At 54.0% G+C, this 18,729-nt stretch overlaps 2 protein-coding genes and 1 non-coding gene across 4 annotated transcripts; all 3 read left to right on the forward strand.

Annotated features, from left to right (window-relative positions):
* Nucleotides 1-4,193: 4,193 nt before the first annotated feature.
* HOXA10 (homeobox A10) lies at nt 4,194-10,087 on the forward strand. The gene is made up of 2 exons (XM_015133830.3): nt 4,194-7,346; nt 8,522-10,087. Exons 1-2 carry the CDS (start codon nt 6,389-6,391, stop codon nt 8,794-8,796), a joined length of 1,233 nt encoding a protein of 410 aa, XP_014989316.2. The 5' UTR covers nt 4,194-6,388; the 3' UTR covers nt 8,797-10,087.
* A 1,055-nt stretch (nt 10,088-11,142) lies between these two features.
* On the forward strand, nt 11,143-11,217 carry MIR196B (microRNA mir-196b). The gene has a single exon (NR_032441.1). It is a non-coding gene; the product is annotated as a microRNA mir-196b (primary transcript).
* Nucleotides 11,218-11,418: 201 nt separating this feature from the next.
* On the forward strand, nt 11,419-18,303 carry HOXA9 (homeobox A9). 2 transcript variants are annotated; one of them, XR_013415890.1, is made up of 2 exons: nt 11,419-16,475; nt 16,902-17,102. XR_013415890.1 is itself a non-coding variant. In XM_001091402.4 (2 exons), the coding sequence occupies exons 1-2, from the start codon at nt 15,274-15,276 to the stop codon at nt 17,138-17,140; spliced, it is 819 nt and encodes a 272-aa protein (XP_001091402.1). In that variant the 5' UTR covers nt 11,426-15,273; the 3' UTR covers nt 17,141-18,303. The 2 variants fall into 2 exon arrangements, 1 of the variants encoding a protein (XP_001091402.1); XM_001091402.4 differs by having other exon boundaries at nt 11,426-15,853; nt 16,902-18,303.
* The last annotated feature ends 426 nt before the right edge of the window (nt 18,304-18,729 follow it).

Consider the following 18,729-nt stretch of genomic DNA (forward strand, 5'->3'; position numbering starts at 1 on the left):
TTCCAAGGCAGAGCAGACTCCCAGGAGCCTCTAAGGGTGCTTTTTCCCCAGCTCCCAGCTGAGGCTGCTTTTTCCCTTTGGGAAAAAAGAAAAAAAAAAGGATGCCGGTTTCCTCTTTGTTTGCTGCCTTTGAACTTCTGCCTTAAAATTGGACATCACCCATAACCTTGAGGAGAAGGGCTGAAAGGACAGAGCCCTTTGTTGCCCACTCCACCCTCTCTTCAGCCACCCAGGCAGGGCCAGAGCAGCAGATAGGGTCGCATTTGGAGAGAGGCCCCAGACCCCACTCTGTTTATTTGTTTGTGTGTTTGTCTAACTGGCGCGACTGGGGAAATCAAGCTAAAGGGGAGTGGGACAGACCCCGAGATGAATGTCTAGGTTGATAGGCAGACACGCAGAGACGAACAAGGGCCCTCCTGGGGGGCAGGGAGGGGGCGGGCTGGGAAGCCTGGGTTTAGGGAAAGACTTCCTTTGGGATGGTTAAAGATTAACCAAAGTCTCTCAAGTTGCTAGAGAGAGTCTAGTCAGGAGGACTGCTCGCGGGCGGGCGGCGGGCGGGCGCGGGTTTGATTTCTGAGCCCTATAAAAGCCCATCCTCCGATGGCTGTGACAATATGGTCGTAAACCCGTCTGGGGCCGGCGAATTTGCATATTTGGAATGCGCCACTATAAACCCGGCTGGGGTTTTGCAGCGATTTCTTAGATGTAAAAATGAGATCTCAATAGCTGCGGGCTGGGCACATCCTCTCCTCTCTCCCTCTCTGCCCGAAGCCGGTTTCCCTCTCTCGGCTCGGAGCTGGAGCTTCGGCCCAACCTAGGCGCGCAGCCGCCACGAGATGGCGCACTTCCGATCAATGTCAAAGCCGCCGGGGAGCCGGGAACCCCAGCGTGATTCTTGGCCTTTGTTCGTTTCTGATACTAAGAGCAGCACGGTACATTATTTCACTTGTCCCGCTCCCCTTAGTATCAGAAAAAGGGGGCTCACCCTCAAGAAGTGGTTAGTATTGTAATTTAAAGCAACGCGCATTCGCTAGGCCTCGCGAGCGTCGCCGCGCGGAGAAGCCAGCTGCCCCTTGGCAGTGATTTCGGAAATGTGTCAAGGTAAGAGGCCACAAGTTTAGCAATTTCAGTCTGGTGGGGCGCGAGTGGGAAGGTGGCCGATGTCTAAGCAGGGTTCTCGGGAACGTGGCTGGGTTTGTGGGGTGATGCGGTAGGGAACCCCCACCCCATTGCTCCCGAAGGTTGGAAAGCAGGGGGAGGCCTAAGTAGAAAAGTTGAGGATTTTATTTCCTTGCGCTAGCATTTCACCCAAGGCGAATCGTTCGATTTTTGTAGAAATATTCAGAATAGAATGGGCTAGGGATGAGAGGTATCTAGGCGAAAGGGTTCCAGCTGTGCTGGGATAGGGGGCTGTGGGAGGGGAAACAAAAAGAGAGAGAGATGATCGGGGGTTGAGGAAAACAGAAAGTTTCCATTCTAAACAATGGGGTGGTAGAAGTCTGCGGCCGGTAAGGCGAGCACATTCCCAGGGGCAGACGTCCTGGAGGTCACTGGTTTCCCACTAGGTGCGTCTCTAGGTCTGCCCAGTAGCTTGGAGAAAACCTTTGTTCCGAAGAAGGCCAATTCGGAGAAGTCGCATGTGATTTTTGAGAGTGCCAGACCAGTCTCTGTACTGCATACTTGGAGTACGCTGTTATAAATCCCGCGATTTTGCAGCAATTTCTTACATGTGAAAATTAGATCTTTTGTAAAAGATATTTTGCAAATATGCAAAAATGTATTGGTAAATACTAACACTTTTTTTTAAAAGCTGGGGCCAAGGATAAATTTTGACGGAGCAATCACTCCATCGGGGTTGTCATCAAACACATTTTAAATGATAAAAATTCACTTACATTTTGGAGGGCCGATTCAAATTCCCTCTTTCTCCTATATTTATTTTTTAATACTATTTTTCCATTAGTTTCCCACATCTTTTTCTTTTCCCAAATATACAGTGTATGGTGAGTGGGGGGAATCCCAGAGAAAGTAGGCACTCCCTGTTGTGTAAATTTTGCCTATCATAGTTAGTCTTTGCTGAAAGCTGGCTCCCAAACTATGCCGGAGCAAAGCAGCAAGGCAAGAAATGAGCGCTCACCCAGTGAGCTGCTCTCTGCAGCGGGAGCCCGCCCTACAATGCCCGAGCTGCCTCCAGTTCTAAGGCAAGAGGCAGTTTGTTATGAACAAAACTAAGAATATTGCAATTCAAAGGGTGTGTGAAAAGGCCCCAACACTTCCCTAACAGGGGTGGGGCCATCTCAATGGTTGGATTTAGAAAAACTTTAAAAGTATGTTGTTTAGTAATAGACTGCACCTGATAGATTCAAAACAGACGTGTCAAATATCCCTGAAAATGTTGACATTCTTAAAGATGAATCAGAAAAGAATGTCACTGCTTGTGGAAAAATTTTCTAACTATGCATAAATGCATGGATCTGAGAAGTTCTGATTTTTTAAATTTTTTTCTGCTAAAGCCAGATTTGTAAAAGCAGACTTTATTTTTCTTCTGTGGGGCTGCAGCCCAACTCCACCGCTGGATAATTCAGAGCCTTGAAAGCATTGAGAGTGCCCTCCAGACACAAATTGTTTACCAGCAGTTTCGATCTCAGGACCTGGTATTTTTTCTTTAGGAACTTGTTTTTCATAATAGTTTATTTCTCATTGCTTACAAGGGCCTACTCAGAAGGAGTACCTAGTGAACTGCAGCCTAATCCTTGCCGAAGGCCTTAATCCATGGGCCTGGTGTTTATTTTGGCCCCATAGGGCTGGCGGGCTATTACCCAGGTAGAAATGGGCAGTATTTCCTCCTAAATTAAACATGGGCTCTGGAGGTGACTGTGTAACCGCTGCATAAGGCCTGGTTGAGGCAAGCAGGCACTGAAGATTTAGGTCAAAGGTACCCTGAGGGAGAGGGAGAAATTTAGTAGCTGGGAAGAATGGCAAAAAAGAAAGAAGGCAAACGAGCACGAGGGAGGAAAAGTGCCTGGAAGCCGACCCACACTACAATTGAATCGCTTTCTTAATCTCTTGGGGTAGGGAATCTCAGGAAAGCCTAAGCGCTCAATAACTGGAATATTTTATTGAGAAACCTAACACTTCAGTGTTAAAGTCTAGAGAGCATGGAAGCCTTGGGGATCGGTCGGGGATGCTGGGGGCTAGGAGACCAATCGAGAGGGCCAGGGAGGCGTTTAACTTGAGCTTCTGCTGCGTTGGTATCCTCTCATTTGAACCAGCAGCAGCAGGCCCGCCTGCAGCCAGCCGGCTCACGGACAGTGTCTCGCTGTGTTTCCCGCTCAGCAAGCCCTGGTGGGAGTTGGAAGGCAGTCCTGGGCCAGAGAGGGGCTGCCATACATGAGCTTACATACTCTTTTTAAAAGCAAGAAAGAGCTCAAGCCCAACATCCCGTTTGGTTTATTACAAGGGGGAAAAGTCATGCTAAAGAAACACATCTGGCTCACCACAAAAAGGTCACTGAAGACCCAAGTGCCAATGCCACGTCCTGTGAGGCCCATAGCAGGCCTTCCAGCTCCTCTACTCTTCGGCTGAGGCAGCCTTTTGTAGCAGACGCAGTACAAACTGACTTTTGTAACCTTGGTTGGCACGTGCAGGTCCCTGGATTCTATCCAGCCTAGAAGCCCATTTGGCTGCCCTACAGGGCCCTGACCTGAGCTGTCTGCCGCAGGGCACCCAGCTTGTCTTACCAGCCAAATTGGCAGGGCCCCCAAGTCCCAGGAGACTGGGGGACTCTGGAGGACCTAAGGAAAAGACTGAGGGGTGTGTGAACTCCTTCGAAATGATGGGTCAAACTGTGGGAATATACCGATATGCATTTTTCACAGAATGAGTCAAAACTTAGATTTTCCAGAAGGGTCCTGACTCCCTAAAAGGTTAGGAAATATAAGTTAAGATCATTGTATTTTACTTTATTTGTATAGCCTCCACTATCTCAAACATATACTGGACCTTCCCAGATGTTGGCCTGGGAAGCTGCTTTCTGCATTTAGCCTGGAGAGGCATGACTCTAGGCCCAAGTCCTGGCCCACTGACCTGCTATGGCTCATTATCCAAGAGGAAACCTCGATGCTCTTGCGACCCACTTCCCAAATGACACAGCTTTTCTGAGAGGCCTGGGCAGTGCTGAAGAGCAAAGCTTCCTTCCTAGGCAGTCCCCAACTCTGTGGCATTTCCAGGTGGCATTTCTAAGGGCAACAGTCCCAGCCAGTTCCACCCATCTGGTGAGCAGGGTAAGGACCAGGCAGATCCAGAAAGCTAAAGATAGGGCCATTGACTGCGGTGCTCTGAAGCTTTTCTGCATTCAGGTTCGTCTGCCTCATGGGCCTAGCAGGTAGAGAATTTGCCTTGGCCTTGGGCGCAGGAGCATGCGAAGAGCGAAGGAGAGTTATCTCTCGGTCTTGATTCCTCTAAGCCGCTGCTGCAGCTTCAAGACCCTGTCAGGCTGGAGAGAACTGGCTTTCTTATGCTCTCTCCCCTCCTGTTTCTCTCTCTCTTTTCTCTCCCTCTGTCCGTCTCTCCTTCTATCTCTCTCTTTTTCTCTCCATCCGCCTTGGCACCCTGATGCTCAGTCCTCAAGGCCCGGTCACCGTGGGGCGCCGAGGTTGAAGTGGCTGGAGCTCCGCGCTAGCGGTGGTGCGGCCTTCTGGGCCCGGAGCTCGGAGCAGCCACGGCCCGCAGCGACCACAGCTGCTTGAGTCTCAGAAGCCAGACCTGGAGCTCTACCTAGCCAGCTCTCTCGTGCGCTTTCAGGGTCCTCTCAGGCTCCTCTTCTACCTTGGGCTGGATTCACATTGGGAGGAAGGAGGCAAAGTGCCGCGTATGACCTGGAGGCAACAGTCTTTCCCAGCTGAAGGCAGCGGCCTGAGCGGTCTGTTTCCTGGGATGCCGACGTTCAGCAATGCCAGCTCCGAGTGGAGCCGGAGGGGCGGGCGGCCTGGAGTATCCTGGAGACCCGTAGCCCACAGGCCAGGGGCAAGGCAGTGACCTCCGGGGCTCCACTGGATCTGCCCGGAAAAGGTTGCATTTCCTGAGACTAGCATGAGGCTCACACTTGGGGGCTAGCACCCCAGGCCGGCCATTTCCAGTTGGCTAAAACAGAGCCCCTGAGTCTGCTGAGCAAAGGGCCTGGCCTCCACATGCTCTTATAACAGGGCCATGAGCCCAGCCCGGCCTTGCAGGGAAAGGATTTCCTCACCGGGGCCTCGTTAAAATGAACACACTGCAGGAGCAAGGACTGCCCTAGCTGAGGGTATGGGAGGGAGGGGAGGAGGGGAGGGGACAGAGAGGCAAGAGTGTAGTGACACTGGTTCTTGTTGTAGCCTCCAGGAGCATATGAGTGCCAAAGCTAACAGGAGAGCAGGAACATAAGGCAGCAGAGGTGTACACCGGGCACACCCCTCGAAGTCTCTCACTTTGGTCCAGCCAAGGACCCCAGGGCCAGCATTTTACTTCCCTGAAATGACTGTGGGCTTAGAGTCTTCCCTACGTGATGAGGGGATGCATGGACCTGGCTCTGGCCTCGGGAGTGGGAGTGGGGCCGTCTTTCCGTCAAGGTTGGCAGCAGCTTCCCACCCCCAGTCCTGCCAGCCCACCAAAGTCCGCTGACAGGAGCTGTAGAGAAGGCAAGCCAGATGAGCACAACACCACAGAAGAAGATCCTAACTGGATCAAGGGACTGGGGGAGAAAAGTGTTGGGGGTTAGGGGCTAGGGAACAACCATTGCATTTTGAGGAAAAATCTGTGGGAAAGTCGGCTTCCAGTTCACTCTGGGCTCCTGACACTCTGAGGATTTTGACAGCCATAGGGCCAGGTCATTTTGAGGATGCAGAATTCAGACAAGGGGCCAGCTCCTGATCCAGAGCTGAATGGGAAGCGAGTGAGTCCCCGACATGGCCAGTGGTCAGAGTACACCGGGGACTAGTGGCAGTTTCTGCGACAGGGATGGTGAGCACCCAAGGCAGACTGGGCGCGCGCCATAAACACTCCACTCGTGTGCGGGGCCCAAGGGCGCTTCAAACGAACCCCGGTATGGGGCTCACGTCCGGGTAGGGGCGGGGCGAGCCCAGTGGCCAGGCCCCCCACCAGCCACGTTGCGGCAGCCCCCACAGCTCCCGGCCTTCAGGCCAAGGTGCCGGGCGTGCATCTCCTGGCCCATCAATACAGATTACATATTTATATCAATCGCGGGTTTCGAGGGCGCCCTCGGAGAGCGGCCCCGCGCCTACGAAACCAAACTGGGAGTGGTCGCGCGGAAACTCTGGCTCGGGATTGGCTGCGGGCGCCCGCCGCGGTGCGGGGGGATTGCTAATCGTATTCAGCATGTTTTGCACAAGAAATGTCAGCCAGAAAGGGCTATCTGCTCCCTTCGCCAAATTATCCCACAACAATGTCATGCTCGGAGAGCCCCGCCGCGAACTCTTTTTTGGTCGACTCGCTCATCAACTCTGGCAGAGGCGAGGCGGGCGGCGGTGGTGGCGGCGCGGGGGGCGGCGGCGGTGGCGGTTACTACGCCCACGGCGGGGTCTACCTGCCGCCGGCCGCCGACCTGCCCTACGGGCTGCAGAGCTGCGGGCTCTTCCCCGCTCTGGGCGGCAAGCGCAATGAGGCTGCGTCGCCAGGCGGCGGTGGCGGTGGCGGGGGTCTAGGTTCCGGGGTGCACGGCTACGGGCCCGCGCCCATAGACCTGTGGCTAGACGCGCCACGGTCTTGCCGGATGGAGCCGCCTGAGGGGCCGCCACCGCCGCCCCAGCAGCAGCCGCCGCCCCCGCCGCAACCACCCCAGCCCCCGCCTCAGGCCACCTCGTGCTCTTTCGCGCAGAACATCAAAGAAGAGAACTCCTACTGCCTCTACGACTCGGCGGACAAATGCCCCAAAGGCTCGGCCACCGCTGCCGAACTGGCTCCTTTCCCGCGGGGCCCGCCGCCCGACGGCTGTGCCCTGGGCGCCTCCAGCGGGGTGCCAGTGCCTGGCTACTTCCGCCTTTCTCAGGCCTACGGCACGGCCAAGGGCTATGGCAGCGGCGGCGGCGGGGCGCAGCAACTCGAGGCCGGCCCGTTCCCCGCGCAGCCTCCGGGGCGAGGCTTCGATCCGCCGCCAGCGCTGGCCTCTGGCTCGGCCGATGTGGCCCGGAAGGAGCGAGCCCTCGATTCGCCGCCGCCCCCCACGCTGGCTTGCGGCAGCGGCGGGGGCTCGCAGGGCGACGAGGAGGCGCACGCGTCGTCATCCGCCGCGGAGGAGCTCTCCCCGGCCCCTTCCGAGAGCAGCAAAGCCTCGCCGGAGAAGGACTCCCTGGGTAAGCAGGGCTGCAGAGGGCTGCAGTCAGGCGGGCAGACAGGCAGACGCAAGGAGGAGAAGGATCAGAGAACTAGGAGCCCGCGCAGCAGCCGGCCGGCCTTGGCCCAAGCTGCAGGCAGGCTGACCTTGTGAACTTGCTTTTTAATATTTGGGCGTGGGGACGCAGTAAAATCATGTCCGGCTTAGCGCCCCACAGCAAGACGTCCTCGGCGCTGGCCTCAGCTTCCCCTGACTCGGGGCGAGGACACCAGCGAGCAGGCCCCCTCCTGTGCGCTCTTCCCTGTGGCCGGGAGCACCCAGAGCCCTGGTCCCTGCCCAGCCTTCGCGGCGCGGCCCACGCGGGGGGGAGGGGGAGGGAGGGAAAGTAGCTCGGCCGCAGATAGCGCGGATGTTTGTAAGGCATCCAAAATAAGCAGCCGCCAGCGCCAATAAATAAGCCCATTAACCGGCGAAGTTCGAGTTTACGATCCCCATGCTTTTTTCAAAGTTGCTGAGGGGCGGGAATCTTCGTTGCGGGAAGAAGAAAAGGCAAATCCAGCCTGGAAGCTGGGGGCCCTGAGCTGAGAGCCAGAGAAGGGACATTTCGCTTCACCTGGACCTCGGAATCGCCCAGCTATCTACCCCTGGCTCCTGGAGAAACTTGAGGGAGGGCCCTGGACCCCCGAATAGGTTTCTCCTCCTCTTCCCCATTGGACCAATGATGCCCTTCTTTCTCCCCTTATCGAGTCTTGGGCAATCAGGGCCCTGGGGTGAGACAGCCAAGCTGCCTGGCCCTCCTTCCAAGTAAGCACCCCGCGCTCCTAGCCTGGGGGCTACAGGAAATATTTGTCTGCCATATGGGAAGAAGCAAAGAAAAGCGTTAAGTTCAAGATGTACGGTCTGCCCTCCCAGGCCTTTCCTTCTGCAAGCATCTACGGCTTAATGCTAAAACAGGTGTTTGGGAAAGTGGGGGAAATGTAAATTGGAAGGATCATATAGATTGAAGGCCCACTCGATTTTTGTCATGACTTTTGGAGGAACTGCTTGCTCTCAGCAAGCCAAAAACGGGGGCATGACTCTCTTCTCTGTGACTTGGGACATCTCTCTTATGGGAGAAACGGAGGCAATTCACTCCCGCGGGCAGCCCGTGTGGCCGCGACTTAATCATCCCCTCTTTATTCTTTTACATGCCAGGCAATTCCAAAGGTGAAAACGCAGCCAACTGGCTCACGGCAAAGAGTGGTCGGAAGAAGCGCTGCCCCTACACGAAGCACCAGACACTGGAGCTGGAGAAGGAGTTTCTGTTCAACATGTACCTTACTCGTGAGCGGCGCCTAGAGATTAGCCGCAGCGTCCACCTCACGGACAGACAAGTGAAAATCTGGTTTCAGAACCGCAGGATGAAACTGAAGAAAATGAATCGAGAAAACCGGATTCGGGAGCTCACAGCCAATTTTAATTTTTCCTGATGAATCTCCAGGCAACGCGGTTTTTTCACTTCCTGAGCGCTGGTCCCTTCCCTCTGTCTTCAGCCTCTGCCCAGGAACTCGCACCTGTGCTGGAGCCCTGTTCTTCCCTCCCACGCTCGTCATCTCCTGGGCCGTTACATCTGTGCAGGGCTGGTTTGTTCTGACTTTTTGTTTCTTTGTGTTTGCTTGGTGCTGGTTTATTTGTTGTTTTCTGGGGGAAAAAGCCATATCGTGCTAAAATTCTATAGAGATAGATATTGTCCTAAGTGTCAAGTCGTGACTGGGCTGGGTTTGCTGTCTTGGGGTCCTACTGCTTGAAATGGCCCCTGTGTTCAGCCGAGCTGGTTTCCTGCCCAGCCTGGGGCAAACCTAGCCGGAAGGCCGAGGTCCCATTGTTGGCGCTGAGGTGTCTGGCCTGAGGTCAATGGTGCAAGGAGCCGCCACCGGGCATGTCTGCCTGGAGTGCTGTGCTGTGTTTAATCAGGGGATACAGGCCCCTGGGTTTCTTTTTTCTTTCTTCCTTTCTTCCTTGGCCAAGAGAAGGGCTTACAGGCATGGACATGCAGGTTGGCAAACGGGCTTGACTTTGGCTGATTTAAAAAGTAAGAAAGAAAGTAAAAAAGAGTAATTTTTCCTTCCTCTGTAAGATATCTCAGCTTTAAAAAGAAAAAAAAAATTACCAACAGAAGGGGACTGCTTTTCCAGTTTCTGTAAGGTCTTACATTGCTTGACTAAAATGTCTCATTTACCTCTAAATTTCCATATCCTTCTAGCTGTAGATAAATAATGTAGTTTTGTTTATACATTTGGAATTAGTGGATTTTTTGTCATTAAAATTGTTACCACTGGTAACATGCGACAAGCACACCACAATTCTCCCTATCTTGTGAAGTTGTTTTTTAAAAATCGCCTTGAACAAAAAGTTTTTTTAATTTTTATTTTTGCTTTCTGAAATTCACAGAAGCCTAGGAGGACTGGGGTAAGCGGAATAAACTAGAGAAGGGAGACATTGTTTGGATTTCCTTTATACTGTGAAGTTACATGCATAAAAGGGTCAAACCTGTAGATGCAGAAAAAGAAAAAAACTATAAATACAAATCTGTATAAATGTCTATTATTATGAAGAATTGCCAATCTTGTTTTAAGCAAATGCATTCTATCGTTATTATAAATGTTAGTTCTAGCTCTATTTACTTCTAATCTTAAATCAGAATAAATTAATATTGTATTGCTGCTGTGCGTGGAAAAAGACGATGTTTATGTTCTTATAGAATAAAAGCTGTGGAATGAAGCTTTTTAATTTTACCTCTTTTTTGACTTCTTATCTTCACCTTCCACTTTATCCCGTTCACCACTTTTACAACAGGAGGACTAACCCGAGCCCCCTGCAATTACTTTAGGCATCTATTTAAATATTACCTAGACGGTCGTAATTTGTCTGGGCCCTATAGCCCTGGTGCCGTAAGGTTTGTCGGCTTTTGTTCAGTTTTATGGCTTGCTAGTATATCTGGATTGTGGCTGTCTTGGACCAGTGATTTCAGTTGAGAGGGGAGCTGCATAGACAGAGGAAGCCAAACAGGATTTCTTTCGGGAGCCCCAGGGAGGCTTGCAGAGGCCGGTTATTTTGCGGGTGTCTGAGTCTCAGATGACCCTCAATCTGAATGGGGAGCAGGCCTGGCCCACAGCGCATCCCTAGCCGCTGGAGGCAGCCGTTAGGTGGACCTGGGCTGGGCGGCATGGGGGCCGCCCCCTCCCCCAGTACGGCCTCCCCCACCTGGCGGCCCTCCGTAGGGCCACGCGTTTCCTGCTGGCCAGAGTTGTGTGTGTGTGGGGGGAGGGCTAGGGGGAGGGGGCGCGAGAGCGCGCGCCCCGGCGGGAGGGCAGCTAGGAGGCAGAGGCGGGAGAGCGAGCGGCGGGAGGCCGGGGCCAGACAGGGAGCCGGGCTCTGTACTGTCCCTGGCACTTTCGAGCCTTACACGGCTACCGCCGCTTGGCGCCGGCTCGCTGGGCTGCAAGATTTGGGAAAGCAGCGTGCACACTGCTTCTCGGAGCTACTCTCGTCTCGCCTGCTCCCCGCCTTTATTCCTCTCTTCCTGCCTTTCCTCGCTCTCTTTTCCTCCCTCTCCCTCCAAGGCATACCTTACTGGGGCCTGTGGCTTCCCCTTCAGTGACGCATTTGCGACTGCCTGGGGCATTCCGTTGCAGCGGCGGGCGCAGGTTGCCTAGGGGCTGCGCTGGGCCGGGCGCGATCGCAGGGTTCTCTCCTGGCGGCGGCGGCGACGGCAGCGGCGGCGGCGGCGGCGGCATCGGCGGCGGGCGAGGCAGCCCTGCGCGGGCAGCACCAGAACTGGTCGGTGATTTAGGTAGTTTCCTGTTGTTGGGATCCACCTTTCTCTCGACAGCACGACACTGCCTTCATTACTTCAGTTGAAATCGTCTCCAGGTACTCTGCGCGCTGGGGTCGGGCCGGGCGGGGCATCACGGCCCTGGTCGTGCCAGGCCTGCGGTGGCATCCTCGGCTTTCCCTGCGCAGGAGCCTTGTGTCTTTCTCCGTAGCGCTCTGCCAGCCGGCCGGCTTTCTCCTTCCACCACACACCTCCACCTGGCCCACAGCAGGTAGGGTCAGGTTGGCTGCTCCTTCGCGGACGCCGGGGGCGTGGTAGGAATTCTGGGCCTTGGGCCATTCAAGGTCAGGGGCGCACGCTTCCATCCTGAGCCTCCCCCACTAGAGGCCTGCGCCTGCCCAGGGACCTCCTGCCAGTCTCTTGTAAGGCTGGAACACACACACGCGCGCGCGCGCGCGCGCACACACACACACACACACACACCAGTCCCGGGTGTGAGCTCAGGAAAGAATCTTCTTCCAGTGGAGACCCAGGCTGGACTAGGAAGATAGGGCAGGCAGAGGTTGGGATCCTGGCCGTGTCACTTACCCTTCTCTCTGTAAGCCCGGCCTCTGCTAGGAGTCGCTTCTTTCTCTTTTCTTCCTTCTTTTCCCTCTCTTCCCTTCCTCTTTTATCCCTTCTTTCTTTTTTCTTCTTCCCTTTGCTCCTTTCTGCTTTCTTTTCTTCCGTTTGTCTTTTTTTCATCTTCCGTCTCTGCCAGATTCTATCTCACCTCCTTATCTCCTTCCCGAAGCATCCTTGGGGAGAGGCTTAGGGCTGGCTTCAGGAGAGCCTAGGGAGTCTCACTTTCCTCTGTGTCTCAAGTAGAGGTTGGGAAGTCTGCTGAGGAAGGGCCCGCGTGGGGCGGCTGCCGAGGGCGGTGGGTTTGGGCCTGGTGTGTTACTGTGCAGACAAGGCCTCGGTTATGATCACGACCGGATGGCGGCGGCCTTGCGTTTCGTCTCCGCCTGTCGCTAAAGGCTGACTAGGAGATCTGATTAGGGGGCATTCGCTGCAGCTTTGTGTGCACATATCGAGGGCAGGGAGGCCTTTGCTAGCCTCACTGGGAACTGGAGCTGAGGCCCAACCAGCCTCGCTGGAGCCTGGCCATTCTCTGGGAAGCTCTTAGCCGGCTCTTCCCGGCCTGCCGGTCACAGCTTGGGGTTTGACCGCATTGAGGGAGACTGGCTAGGGCAAAGCTTGACTGCTCGCCTGCTAGTGACTTCTATTAGGTACAAAATATGTTCCATACGGCACCTTTGTGCCGCTGGGTACTGGAGAAGGGGACCCTTAGCAGAGCCAGTATGTTTCAAATGGGCAAAAAGAATCCCAAATTCCAGAGCCATTGATATAAACTTGGGTCATCGTTCCAACTTGTAGTCTACAGATGGGAGCCAGTCTGACCATTTTCACTCCAGAAAACAGAAAGCAAACTATCTCTCCCTACCCCCAACACACACAGTTACAGATTCTTGCCCACAGAGCTGTTTCCCTTCCCTGCCTGGACTGGAGGCCCAGGAACTGTTCCGTTGCACAGCCACCGGCCTGCTGTCTGAAAGGACCACATAACCCATTCCCTTCAACTCCTCCGTGCCATTTTCTGGACCAGGATATTTATTAATTTCAGAGATCACAGTTTTAGAAATCTCAGTCGAGAAGGGGCGGTTTTAAATTATAGTCATTTACTATTTCTTCATGATACGTAATCTCTTTCACTTCCAAAATAAAAGCAGACAAAAAAGTCTGAATATTTTGGCTCCAAATCTTTGGGCTGAAGTGAGACAATATTTGGTTTTCTGATTTTTCTCCTCTTTCTAGGCACCAGTAACATCTGCTTAACACTCAAGGCCTGCTAATTGTTCAGCAATTCTCTTATTTGGGGGCTAAGGCTGTTTAAAGGAACAGCTTTTTTACTTAAAAAATACTAAAATAATCAGTGTCTTCTCTGGTATAAAAAGTGGAAAAGGTAGCCAGACATGCCTAGCCCATTTGCAGACACTTAAAATTAGGAGCCAGGGTTTCCTCCAGGGTTAATTTTTTAAATGAAAATCTCAGAGGCCTGGCGGACTGCGGGGTATTTAGGACAGGGTGGCCTGTGGTGGGGGTGGGCATGACCTAGAGGAATTTATAGGGCAAGGAAAATATTAGGGGGAGGGAGATGAGGCGGACGTGACGGGGCCCTGTCGGAGTTCATTATGTCGGCCCCTTCCCTCTTCCAGGCGTGGGTGCAGGAAGGGGCACTCTGTCGGTATCCGCCCGGCTTGGCAACCTCGCTGGTATATGAGAGTCCCAGCCGGAAGTGTGTCAGGGTGTTTGGTGCGGGGGGTGGATTACTGGAACTGCTGGTGAGGATGAAGGCAAAAAAGAGAGAGAGGGAGGGAAGCGCCCGAGTCCGCCAGCCTCGCCGCCAGGGAAGTGGGCTAATGAAAAACACACTGTTGCAGGCACAGTATCCACACGTGAATTTGATTACCCCTTTTCTAGGAGTCGCCGCTTTCTGTTAGGAATTGGGGGTGGGGTGGGGAGTTTCCTTCCAATTAACAGAGTGCCTGTGACCTTTTAATTTACCTGGAATGGGTGAGAAATAAACTTCCCCAATGTGGCCAGGCCCAGGAATGGGACTGGAGTCGATGTCCTTGTGCCCCTCCCCGTTCTAATTTCCAGCCCTGGCCTTGAGCTGTGGTTGCCTCTCTTTGGGCCTTGTACCTCTCCGCCGAGTCGCCAGGTCCGTAGGTAACCAAGGCGAGGCCCGGAGTACTAGCTGGAAAGGGGGAAAGGAGCCCTGAAAGGCTCACACGGCCCCGGGACAGGCCACATCGGTGCGGACCTCCCAGCCGCCGGAGCCGCGGGGTCTCAGGCGAGGCTGCCTTTCCCCAAGCCGAACTCTCCTTCCGTTGATGCCACTTGGAGTTTTTTCCCCAGTTGGGGTTCAGGGAGCTCAACTAGGCTTGCAGCACTCAGGGTTAGAGCCTCTGAGGCTGGAACACAGGGCTGGGTCGCCAGCCGCCTGCGCCTGGGAATCCTGATTTCCAGCTGATGAGAAGGGCGGGCTGGGTGCGCGTTTGCGTGGGGTCGACGGCCGGGGGCCGAGCGCCCCACACAACCAACCAGGCCCTCAAACCCTTCGCCCTGGGGGCGACTGGCCGCTCCCTCCTGGCCAGCTCCTCAGTGGGGTCCTCGCAACAAAGGCGAATTTAAGGACTGCTCTTGCGCCCCTCGCTCCAGGCGGGTAGCCGTGGGGACCTACACCCGCGGTACTTCCTGAGCGGCCAGTCCCTGCCTGGAGTGCCCTGGTAGGGCCGGCGGCTGCTCCGTTTGGGACGGATCCTGCGTTGAATTTGACTTTTCGCAGGCGGCCGGGGGTAAACTCGCCTCTCCCGGGGACCGCAGGGATTATTTACAGGGAGCTCGCCAACCAAACACAACAGTCTAACCTTTCCAAGTCCTCGTAAATTTTTACTGCTGGGAGCCAGGGCGAGGCAAACGAATCTGTTGGTCGTTCCCGACTTCCCGCCAGCCTGTGTGGCTTCTGAAACAATAACTCCTTATGAAATATCATAAATATAGATTTAAATACAGTAGAGCGAGAATGCGATTTGGCTGCTTTTTTATGGCTTCAATTATTGTCTAATTTTATGTGAGGGGCTCCGCTGGCCGCACTCGCACGCGGGACCCGCGCCTCCCTGATGGCGTGATTAATTGTGATATAAAATAGTCCGCTTAAGAAGTGTGTGTATGGGGGGGGAAGGGGGAGTACAGAGGCAAGGCTAGATTTGATCTTTTAATCTTCGTTGGCCACAATTAAAACAAACCCGATCGTAGAGCGGCACGATCCCTTTACATAAAAACATATGGCTTTTGCTATAAAAATTATGACTGCAAAACACTGGGCCATTAATAGCGTGCGGAGTGATTTACGCGTTATTGTTCTGCTGGGCGGGCACGTGACGCGCACGGCCAATGGGGGCGCAGGCGCCGGCAACTTATTAGGCGACTGTACTTCCCCCCCTGGTGCCACCAAGTTGTTACATGAAATCTGCAGTTTCATAATTTCCGTGGGTCGGGCCGGGCCGGCCAGGCGCTGGGCACGGCGATGGCCACCACTGGGGCCCTGGGCAACTACTACGTGGACTCTTTCCTGCTGGGCGCTGACGCCGCCGATGAGCTGAGCGCTGGCCGCTATGCGCCGGGGACCCTGGGCCAGCCCCCCCGGCAGGCGGCGACGCTGGCTGAGCACCCTGACTTCAGCCCGTGCAGCTTCCAGTCCAAGGCGGCAGTATTCGGCGCCTCGTGGAACCCGGTGCACGCGGCGGGCGCCAACGCTGTACCCGCTGCGGTGTACCACCACCATCACCACCACCCCTACGTGCACCCCCAGGCGCCCGTGGCGGCGGCGGCGCCGGACGGCAGGTACATGCGCTCCTGGCTGGAGCCCACGCCCGGTGCGCTCTCCTTCGCGGGCTTGCCCTCCAGCCGGCCTTATGGCATTAAACCTGAACCACTGTCGGCCAGAAGGGGTGACTGTCCCACGCTTGACACTCACACTTTGTCCCTGACTGACTATGCTTGTGGTTCTCCTCCAGTTGATAGAGAAAAACAACCCAGCGAAGGCGCCTTCTCCGAAAACAATGCTGAGAATGAGAGCGGCGGAGACAAGCCCCCCATCGATCCCAGTAAGTGTCTCCTCCCTTCAAATCAGCCGCCACCACCGCCTCCATGCGGGCCTCCCGGATCTGCTGGCCCGCCAGCTTTCTCTCGAGCCTGCCTTCGTCCTCGCTAGGAGCCTCTCAAGTTGGGGCCAGGAGCCAGAATTTGGTGTTTGGGACGCCTCAGATAGGGCCCCAAGACCGGAGAGCCGTGAAGAGTGGCCCGCAGGGCTACGGGAGAGGAGGCTGCTGCTGCAGCGACAGGGGGCGGGGCGGGCACTTCGGGCTGAGCCAAGACTGGCCGCCCCTCTCCCTGGCTGCCCGGGCCTAGGACCGAGATACTTTGGGCCGTTCTTCGAAAGCAATGCAGCCCAGAGAGCCTTTTGTACAACTAGATTGTCCGTGAACGGCGGCAGCCAGGGCAGCCGGAGCCGGGACGCTGGGGGAGACGGCCGATTTCCTTCCACTTCTTGCCTTCGGCCAGTGGCGGCGTAAATCCTGCCAAGATAAGGCGCGAGCGACCCGGGCCACAAGGGTCCCCATGCCAGATTATTCAAATAAGCCACAGACGTGATCAACGGCCTTGGGGCGCCCTGACGGCATGCCCAGCTCCGAAGGCCTTCCAGGAAGGTCAAATAAGGAGTAGGGGGTGAGAGCGTAGAGGGAAAGGTTGGGAAGGAAAGACGAGTCAGTGAACGGGACAGAGGAATCCTAATCTTGCTACAGGACACAAGGCAGCATGCTTTCCGTCTGCGTGGCAAGGAGATCTGTTTCCAAATTTCATTCTATACAGCGTTCGGGGAGTGGGAGGAAGGAGAAGGGGGACAAGAGGACGGAGGATGAGAAAGGAGGGTCTCGGAGGGGAGGGGGAGCCGAAGTTTTACTGCGTGCAATTGTAAGTGACCCTCTGTGCTTCTGTTTGCCAGGGTTCCATTGTGTCCGAGGCCTGACTGCCTTTCCTAACCAATTCAGCAGAGTTCTGCACTTCGTCCAGAGACCCCACCCAGGAGGTTCCTTTGCCCCCAGCAGGGTGTGCGTATCCTCCTCCTAAACCCAGTGTTTCTCTTCTCCACAGATAACCCAGCGGCCAACTGGCTTCATGCGCGCTCCACTCGGAAAAAGCGCTGCCCCTATACAAAACACCAGACCCTGGAACTGGAGAAAGAGTTTCTGTTCAACATGTACCTCACCAGGGACCGCAGGTACGAGGTGGCCCGACTGCTCAACCTCACCGAGAGGCAGGTCAAGATCTGGTTCCAGAACCGCAGGATGAAAATGAAGAAAATCAACAAAGACCGAGCAAAAGACGAGTGATGCCATTTGGGTTTATTTAGAAAAAAGGGTGAGCTAGAGAGAAAGAGAACTGCCCGTCCCCCTTCCGCCTTCTTTCTTCTCTCACCCCCACCCTAGCCTCCACCATCCCCGCACAAAGCGGCTCTAAACCTCAGGCCACATCTCCCCCAAGGCAAACCCTGTTCAGGCTGGCTCGTAGGCCTGCCGCTTTGATGGAGGAGGTATTGTAAGCTTTCCATTTTCTATAAGAAAAAAAAAAAAAAAAAAAAGTAGGGGGGGCATTAGTGCTGATAGATGTGTGTGCTACCTTGTATATATATTTTTAAAAATCTACCTGTTCCTGACTTAAAAGAAAAGGAAAGAAACTACCTTTTTATAATGCACAACTGTTGATGGTAGGCTGTATAGTTTTTAGTCTGTGTAGTTAATTTAATTTGCTGTTTGTGCGGCAGATCGCTCTGCCAAGATACTTGAACACTGTGTTTTATTGTGGTAATTATGTTTTGTGACTCAAACTTCTGTGTACTGGGTGATGCACCCGTTGTGATTGTGGAAGATAGAATTCAATTTGAACTCAGGTTGTTTATGAGGGGAAAAAACAGTTGCATAGAGTATAGCTCTGTAGTGGAATATGTCTTCTGTATAACTAGGCTGTTAACCTATGATTGTAAACTAGCTGTAAGGATTTCCCAGTGAAATAAAAAAAATTCTTTTTAAGTGTTCTCGGGGATGCATAGATTCATCGTTTTCTCCACATTAAAAATGCGGGCATTTTCGTCTTTCCATGATCTGTAGTCCTGTCTTGTCTATTGTATATATAATCTATATAATTAAAGAAAATATACATAATCAGACAAGCTTGAATATTGTTTTTGCACCGGACAAACAGGAAATTCGGAGCTAGACATATGTGCAGAAGGTTACTACCTAGGGTTTGTGCTTAATCTTAATCAGAGGAAATGGATGCTGATTGTAACGGAGTTAATTTTATTGATAATAAATTATACACTATGAAACCGCCACTGGGCTACTGTAGATTTGTATCCTTGATGAATCTGGGGTTTCCATTAGACTGAACCTACACTGTATATTTTGCAATAGTTACCTCAAGGCCTACTGACCAAATTGTTGTGTTGAGATGATATTTAACTTTTTGCCAAATAAAATATATTGATTCTTTTCTATTTTTTGCGGGTCTGCTCTTTGCACCTTCTTCTCTGGGTCGGGGGAGCCTGTGTAGAGTCTCTGGGTAGGGGCGGGCTGGGATGGGGAGAAAGAGCCCCAATTTTGCCTCTGGCTGGCTTTCAGGAGCGGGACCTGCCACAACCAGTCCGCCGAGCTAAGCTCTCCCAAACAGGCCAGCTGCCTGGCGGCGAGAAAATCTGGGAAATCCGGCGGCGGAACCAGGCTCCCGGCCTTGTGTCTATGTGCGGGACGGCCGAGAAGCCCCTGAGAAGCTGGGCTGGGCTGGCCAGTAGCGGTGGAAAAACGACTCTTTCACCTTGGTGCCCCCGAGAAAATTCCCAACCCTGGGCCTTCGTTAGCTTGGTGGGGAAAAGGGGGAGAAGGTGGCAGGATAGAGCTGGGGACCGCCTTCTAAGCAGCCTCTG

This window comes from Macaca mulatta, chromosome 3, assembly GCF_049350105.2.
Source record: "Macaca mulatta isolate MMU2019108-1 chromosome 3, T2T-MMU8v2.0, whole genome shotgun sequence".
Lineage (NCBI taxonomy): Eukaryota > Metazoa > Chordata > Mammalia > Primates > Cercopithecidae > Macaca > Macaca mulatta.

What these genes read in the sequence shown, in the direction of transcription:
- HOXA10 (XM_015133830.3), top strand. Translation starts at nt 6,389, where the DNA reads ATGTCAGCCAGAAAGGGCTATCTGCTCCCTTCGCCAAATTATCCCACA. An exon ending in GCCGGAGAAGGACTCCCTGG is followed by an intron (nt 7,347 to 8,521) that starts GTAAGCAGGGCT and finishes TTTACATGCCAG; the next exon opens with GCAATTCCAAAGGTGAAAAC.
- HOXA9 (XM_001091402.4), top strand. Translation starts at nt 15,274, where the DNA reads ATGGCCACCACTGGGGCCCTGGGCAACTACTACGTGGACTCTTTCCTG. An exon ending in CAAGCCCCCCATCGATCCCA is followed by an intron (nt 15,854 to 16,901) that starts GTAAGTGTCTCC and finishes TCTTCTCCACAG; the next exon opens with ATAACCCAGCGGCCAACTGG.